Source organism: the organism of the source record quoted next, unplaced genomic scaffold (genome assembly GCF_019419815.1).
Source record: "Pyrus x bretschneideri cultivar Hongxiangsu unplaced genomic scaffold, Pyrus_bretschneideri_v1 Contig13, whole genome shotgun sequence".
In the NCBI taxonomy this organism is placed as follows: domain Eukaryota; kingdom Viridiplantae; phylum Streptophyta; class Magnoliopsida; order Rosales; family Rosaceae; genus Pyrus; species Pyrus x bretschneideri.
In genome coordinates, this window is record NW_025999424.1 from 6,226,859 (window position 1) to 6,235,159 (window position 8,301).

At 39.9% G+C, this 8,301-nt stretch overlaps 1 protein-coding gene and 1 non-coding gene across 2 annotated transcripts; both read right to left on the reverse strand.

The window, feature by feature from the left end:
* Positions 1-1,082: 1,082 nt before the first annotated feature.
* Positions 1,083-4,533, reverse strand: LOC103934264. The gene is made up of 4 exons (XM_009343998.3): positions 4,391-4,533; positions 2,195-4,061; positions 1,525-2,055; positions 1,083-1,415 (listed from the first exon to the last, which is right to left on the reverse strand). Exons 2-4 carry the CDS (start codon positions 2,981-2,983, stop codon positions 1,302-1,304), a joined length of 1,434 nt encoding a protein of 477 aa, XP_009342273.2. The 5' UTR covers positions 2,984-4,061; positions 4,391-4,533; the 3' UTR covers positions 1,083-1,301.
* LOC103934254 lies at positions 4,092-7,766 on the reverse strand. The gene is made up of 4 exons (XR_007256306.1): positions 6,937-7,766; positions 5,359-5,892; positions 5,026-5,230; positions 4,092-4,716 (listed from the first exon to the last, which is right to left on the reverse strand). It is a non-coding gene; the product is annotated as an uncharacterized LOC103934254 (transcript).
* Between the last annotated feature and the right edge of the window lie 535 nt (positions 7,767-8,301).

Consider the following 8,301-nt stretch of genomic DNA (forward strand, 5'->3'; position numbering starts at 1 on the left):
TGATCCGTTTAATCAGCTCAGCAATGGAGATTTTTTAGTCTATGACTGAACTTTTTAAGGTGGAAGTATTCCAACCAGTTACCCAAAAACCATATTTTTCGAATAAGCTGAAATACTTACCGTTTGCTTCCTTCAGACGCGTGGCGTCTCAGCTTCAATGCGTTTGGTCATGAATTTTACCAACCAAAAACTTTTGGTTGGACTTTTTTTGGTTTGTTTGGCTGGTCCACTTTCCCAGCAGAATGTTAAATAAGAAAAAGTATGAAGCTTTCCTTGAATAGGTCAAATGAGAAAGTGACGTGATTCATTTCCAAATGTTTGAACAACTAATCAAACCAAACACCCTGATATTCTCTTTCACGAAAAAAAATCACATCCATGAGAATTACGAGGATAGAGCTTCAATGAGACCCACCATGCAAAGTACGAAGAGATTGTAACAAATTTTTACGTGTTAAAATAAGAATGAACAATATAGTTGATACGTCTTGTTTTAAAAAATATTAAGAAAATAAATTTATATGTTATATTTATGTACAATAATAATATCACATGATCATGTCTAAAATATATTAAAAAAAATACTCCAGAAAACAGAACGTATGAATTTACTACTCCTGAAAACGAAAAATGCCCACATATTCTAATACACATTTTCAACAGCCAATGGAAGAACATGAAAGTTACCGCGTCACCAAATTCTGGTTTGGTTTACCAAAAACAAAAGGTTTACCAAATTTTGGTTTGGTAAACAAGATTTCAAACAATGGGGACAGTCGGACACAAGAACTGTATTTGTAGATACTATGTAAAAATCTCAGTAAACCACAAAAGAAAGGATTCAGTGATGAATGCTAATAGTTTGGTGTAACCAAACTGTGATTTCCATTGGCCTGCAACATGCATGCATGTCAAGCAATGAATATTGTTGATTTGTTCTCCTTGCCATATTTAGTGGTTGTTTTTGTGATGATGTGAAGGTAAAAAAATCTCACATTGACGAAAGAAAAAAAAACGTTATAAAAGGTTATAAGGAGTTTATCGAAAATGTTTTTGGTGTTTATGGTTTCACAATTTAAGCAAGTTCACAACATATATTGATCAATAAAATTCAAATCAAAGTACGTATACATAATTTCCCAAAGTTTCTTCTAGGATCTACATTTTTGTATAACAAAAAATGAGTAACAGTAAACTAATAATTCTGTGGAATACTTTCTAGCTAGCTAGATAGCATGATATACCAATTACATGTATGATATAATGTTGTATAATCCGGCTATATGCAATATGAAACACTGCTACGGATGCATTCGTATTAGTTCTTCTTCTTTGCATTCTCTGATTTCGATTTCCATCAGTTTGCTGCCCTTAGAAGGTAATACATCGCAACATTGCCTTCGTGGCGCCAGCAACTGATTAATTCACAAAAAAGTGGATTTAGTATTGTACAAGTTTCATGAAGAAGTATAACAATGCTCAAGTGATCGAAAAATGTATGTCCAAAATATTGTAAAGCAATACCTGTTTCATATCAAGGTCTAGCTTATGTGAGTACACTCTGACCTCCTCCAGCTTCCTCGGCGAAGCCATGTCGTAGGAGCAATTTTCGTAAGACTTTTTGTATATGCTCTTGATTCCATCCGCACCAGAAGATACATTATCCAGAAAGAAAACAACCGGCCTTCGACACGGATCCTTGTGATGTTCTCTTGTGTTAAAAGTATAAACTCCTGACAAAACACTTCCCTTTTTCCACTGGCTGAATGTCTGTTGCACGGGGAGGACGTCCGGCAGAAGAATATGATTTCCGTATACTTGAACAGCGTAACCCCATGACACCGTGATAGTCCACGAAAACCATCTGTCGTAGCAGACTGTTTTCTGTAACATTCTTTGAGAATCAACATTCGCAGCTTTAAACAAATGTTTTAGAGCATTGATAGTTGTCATGTTGGGGAAGACAGGGTTTGCATGATCGAAGTGATGCAGGGATACCAAAGGCGTCACCGGATGCGAAGCCAGTAAGCCAAACATATCGCCGTGAATGTCATTCTGGTTCAATTTTAACAACCCAGAACTAAAAAATTTATTTCTTTGATATATAAACTAAGAAAAAAGCACGCTGAAATTTCAATTTAAACTACTAAAATGTGAATGTCACATACAATTTGATGAGCTAAGAATAGGATACCTGATGGAAACCGGCTTCGCTTGTTAATCCAACGCCGAGTTCTGCCAAGCAAGAGGAAATCCTAGAGTCGCTTCCATAGAGATGTGGATATCGTTCTATACACGAATCAAACACCTTCGCCAGTACTTTCGCCAATGGGGCACTTATAGCGAAACCTGCACCACCATAAGCCATTCCAAATCCGAACACCCTATTTTGCTCATAAACTTCGGAGTTTGTCCCAATGTAGTACCACAGTCCATGATCATACTTAGAAAGTGTCTTCACCAAATTCTCTGGGAAAAAAACTGTGTCATCATCTCCGAAAACATACCACCTCACATTCGTATGGTTGAGCGCCACGGTCTCAGAAACAACGCGTGCAACACGAATAGCAGACTTGAGACCGCCTCTGTAAGTGTAACGAAATCTTGCAGTGTCACCCGAGATGCACACAGGAGGAAGAGAAGTATCATTGACGTGACGCTGATGGTCAGGCGGAAGGCTATCGAGAAAGACACACCCCCTCATAGACTGGTTCCTCCACCAGAGCCGTACATACTCCTTCCTCTTAGCAGACCACGCTTTCTGATTCGAAGCAATCCCGAACACAATGTGCTCGAGGGAGGTCGAGGGCGGGGAATACGCATCTTGAGACAGAGAACTTATACGTCCAAGCTTTGAGCTCGTAAACACAAGGAAGAGCGACCCAAGAAGGAAGAGCGTGCATACAGAAGATGAGACTATGAAGAGGTTTATCAACCGAGATGGACTTTGGGGTTTCGAAGGCGACTGAGGAAACGGCAGCATTTTAAGTGGAAGGAAGAAGAACAAGCAATGAAAACAGAAATGCAGAAAATATATCTAGAAAATTCAAGTGTGGGACATAAAACCAAGATGTTGATTAAGAAGCGCAATCTGCGGGAAGAGAAAGATGTAAACTTTGACCTGCAATTCTGCACAAAAGTGTATTTAGTTGGTTAAAATTCCAAAAGAAGTCATGGTTCACACAGAAAGTCCTCCATTTTCTTGCCAACCTATTGTAAATCGGGCAGCCAACCAAGCAGCTCGGGTGCGTACGTTAGGTTAGAGTCAAAGGTCAGGTACTTGATAGCAATGGCATTGACTGAAAGTGTGAGAGATTAGGAAGAGAGGTTAGGCGTTAAAAATGGTGTTGGAAATGTATTAGGACGTGGCCTTTGGAGATTATAAGAGATTAATTAATTAATATTAATTATGCGTGGTTTTGTTAAAGGAAAATGCAGAACGTGAAAGAGCAAGCAAACTTCAGCTGCAAGTTAAAAAAAAGATTCAAAAAAAATACTTTAACGGGCCTAGCAAAAATAAAAGTGTGGAACTGTTACGTAAAGCAAAGTTCGAGGTTCCTATTTATGTTTTTGTTTTTTCTTGGATGAATAAACCAACAACGTTGTATGCATTTGATTGGAAAATCCAAGGAAACGATTACTTACAATTTGAGGTTTCTTGAGGCATCTATGTAACTTATGTTCCGGTGCATCGGATTTGATCTTAAATCACTTGCGTTAAAATCCATTTGCTCGTGAAAAAAGGACTAGGTAAATGTCTTTAAACAAACAATATTGAGGGCGTAAAAACGACTCAAAAGGACTTCATGTGCATGGTATCTGCTCTTAATCACTTGAGTTACAATCCTTTAAGAAAAATCTCCTGAATAATTACTTATTTTGAGATTAAGATACAGCTAACCGAAATGTATAAACCCGATACATTGAGCTAATTTAATTACGAAAAGTACGACAAAGTAAGCAACTAAATAGCGCGTTGTACCAGTTTGATTTGATAATCTGAGTTGTTCTATCATGTCCAGATCCTGAAAATCAGATGCATGACACCATCGGTGCTGGATCTACATAATGAAATTTTAAATCTCAAATACTGGAAGATTCAAGGGATGCACATGCATTAGACTTCAATGGTTTAGGCCAAGGAGGAGGAAGACAATGGATGGTTGGCAAGAAACCAAGTACGGCATTCACCCCGCTCGAAAACTACAAAACCAGACCCTATACAATTTATCATCTATGGCATCAGCAAAACATGCTAAATGCAGGAATGAAAACGCAGCTAGCATTTCAAAAATATTTCCTTCGCAGGCTTACCAACCAATCAAAGCTCTTCCTCATCATTTGATGTCTCAAAACGCAAGTTACTCTACAGCATGAATACATTACATACCTATCAGATCACTAGTTACCGTTCATTCCTCCGGATATCCAATTTACTCGGGTCATCTCCACTAGCGGACGTGTGAATGGTGTTGTCCTCCCTTTTTGTCTGTTCATCATATTTTCAAATAATAAGCCACTGGAGAGTTTAACCAAGAGTATCAGACATCGAAACCTTAACTGGCGGCAGATTTTTGCAGTAACTTCCCCTTTCTGCAATCTTTTTCTTGTGATTTATTGTTTTCAAGGAAATCGTTCCAGAAGCATTATTTTTGCTCCATGTTTAGATCAGAAGATAAATAGCCCATCTCCAAGTATATTCTCTTCTTCCTCCCCCTGTCAAGAAGAAAAGGAACTTGAGTTTTATGAAGTGCAGATCACATCTGAGAATATCACGTAGAACAGACCACTTGTAGGTCCATTTCCCAATAATAAAATTTAGGAACCTGAAGCATTCTTACTAACAAGTGAACTTACTAGAAGAAAAATGAAGAGGGAAAATGAGGAAAACTCAGATTTTCCATTATTTTCAACCACTTAAAGATATAAATCACCTTGATGAACGGATTGCAATGCAGGGTGGACAGTTTTCCCCAAGCACTTTTCAAACATAATATAAGAACAAGAAATGACATCACAATTTACCTTGATAAGATGATGAGTACACCAAAATGCGTGTGATTCTCTGAATTCTGCATCTAACTAAGTATCCTCAGAGCAACCATTCCAACAGAAAACTCTAGATATTCATGGATATCAACTCATTGTCTCTGCACCGTCTAATGTTTATAGTCATGGAGTCATCAAACGACTGCAAAATTTCGCAGCACTGACGGCGTTGAGCCTTCAGCTGAATTATAACAAGTGGACAGTAGTTGATTAATGGCATTGACTAAAACGAAAGACAAAAGAAAACTTAGTATAAGAGAGAAGGTATAAGTTCCAAATCAGCTACATCTATATTAGTGAAGCACATACCTCATCCGCATCAAGCTCTAGCTTCTGTGAGAACACTCTGATCTGTTCCAGATTCTTTATTGCATCTGCTTTGGAGCAATTTTCTACATTGAGCCTGGTGTAGTTACTCGAGCTACCATGACTATTGGATACGACACTTTCCAGGAAAAAGACAGTTGGTCTTTTACATTTATCTCTAGGATTATCTCTCATATTGAACATGAACTGACTTGCCTCGATACTACCACTCCTCCTCCATGGCATAAACGTTTTCTGCAGTGAAAGGAGATCTGAGAGGAGTTCATTGCCAGCATACACCTGAATAGCATAGCCCCATGCAACAGAAACAGTCAACGAATGCGAACTGTCATAGCAAACAGTTTGCTGCAATATCCTGGCAGGATCAACATTCACAGCTTCAAAAAGATGTTCCAAAGCTTGAGTCTTGTTCATGTTTGGGAAGATTGGATCTGCAGCCTCCAAATGATGAAGGGACACCAGAGGTGACAATGGGTGTGCAGATAGCATTCCAAACAAATTCCCCCGCATATCGACCTGATTACAAATTATGAGGATAATAAGTGCCCTTAGATTCAGCACATAACTTGACACAAGTCCACAACAAGAATCTTTGCTAACAAGCACATTGGAATCAACAGAGGATAGGATGCAAATCAAAACCATATCATGATTTGAAAACTCTGGTCATCATTAATGTAATCCAACATAACTCAATCAGCTATTCAACCTATCAACAACTGAATCGTTAACTTAGGGGCCATTTGATAACTATTTAGTTTTCAATTTTTGTTTGCATTTTTTTTTTTTAACTGAAAGCTGAAATCTTGTTTGGTAACTATTACTGAAAACGACTTTCTTGAGTTTTCAAAATTTGTGAAAACTGAAAGTAGTTTCCAAACAAGATTTCAGTTTTTAGTGAAAAGGGAAAATTGAAAATGAAATGGTTATCAAACGTATCCTTAGTTTGTGCACATGAAAATAAGCTATAAACTAGAAAATCAGGCCAGAAATGTGATTGCATCATATCCAAAGTAAAAACATAACGAAGAAGAGTAGCAGAAAATATAGTATAGACTTGTAACCCGTTTCAAGTCAAACAACTAGTGTTCTAAATTTCTAATGTTCATTCATTCTGTTTCTTCACAAAGTCCTATGAGCTGAATGCCTTGTGAGTTGTTCCTCTTTCCCCCCTACCACATTCAGCATAGCACAGAAAACAGAGATTGCATCAAAAGTAACCTCCCATTTTTGTAGCTCCCTATAAAATTAAGGAACACCTAACGAACGGACCTCCCCACCTAAAAGGCGAGTTATAGAAGAAAGCCAAAGCCATTCCTTTGGCCTTGAACCTACTAACAGTTGACAAAGCTTTCATTAAACACAATCAGTTCATCAAACACTATCAAGCAATTACTTTCCTAAGTTTCCTTCCTAACAAAACCAATTTCTGCATCATATCATCAAAATCTTATAAAGTTCATTACTTTTTCCGATAATCCATGCATAAATCGTTGAAGTCTTATCAAGCTAATTACTTTTCCTGATTCTTCACAGTAAAATTAATTTAATTCAACAAACCTGATGAAACCCAGGCTCATGGGTCAACCCAACGCCGAGCTCCGCCACGCATGCGAAAACCCGAGCATCGCTTCCGTACAAGTGACCGTACCTCATCAAGCACGAGTCGAACACCCTAGCCAGAGCCGTAGCCAGCGAATGGCTTATGGCGAACCCTCCGCCCCCGAACGCCATTTCGAACGAGTACTTGGCATTCTGCTGATAGCTCTCCGAGTTGCTCCCGACGTAAAACCACCGATCGTGATCGTACTTCGATAGCGTCCTCACCAGATTCTCGACGAAGAACACCGTATCGTCGTCGCCGAACACGAACCACCTCACATCCGGCTCGCCACGATCGACGACTTCCTTGACCGCGCGCGCCACACGGATCGCGGACCGCAGCCCTCCTTTTAGAGTGTACGGAAAGCGGGAGGTGTCGCCAGAGACGACGACAGTCGCGACGGATCGGTCGCCGGAGGGATCTGTTGGGGCGCGGTCGAGGAAAGCGAAGACGCGGGTGGAGGCGGGGGAGCACCAGAGGCGGAGGTAAGGCTCACGGCGGGACCAGGAGCGGAGGAGGAAGCGATGGCGAATACAAGGTGGCGGCGCGTGGTGGGAGAGGAAGTGTAGCGGGAGAGAACGGTGGGCGGCGCGTGGAGGAAGAAGAAGAGGAAGTAGACGTTGAGTAAAACGGAGAGGATTAAGACGAGGGCCGAGAAGCGGGGGAGGGTTAGGGTTCTGGGCATCACGGAGGGGAGGGAGAGAGAGAGGTATTGGAATCGGATTGCTTTGCAGGCGGAGTTGGTTTTTCGTTTGATTTTCTGGTACATTAAAAAGTTACGGAGAAGATGATGAACTAGACGCAGTCGCAGTCGCAGTCGCGGGGACGGTATTGATATTCGAAGAAGAAGGTGATGAATTCACGTGTTAGATCCACCTGATCAAGGTCAGCAGTGACATAAACTGTTTGTTGGATTCCGCAGTTCGCTTTTGTCCCGAAGAACAAGCCGTATGTCACTGGTTAAACGACATGCGGTATTGATATTCGAAGAAAGAAGTCGGTGGTTTCGACGTGAGTCTATTTTTTTTTTTTAGCCAGAAAGATTCGCAGAGATATTTTAGTTTCTTTCTTATCATCATCGTGCGATTCATCAACGGAATCAAATCCAAGATGAGCCATGTGAAATATATGTTTGAAATTCGTTTCTAACCACTAGGTCATCTCGTGATGGTTAAATTAACTCTCCTTTTATCCATTATTAGCGGTATATCTCAAGTTAGTCATATACTTTTACATAGAAAAGTTAAAATTCACAATAGTACATGATTGGCTTGAGAGATCCACCGTAATGATCATCCTTATTATACGTAAGTTTCGATCTC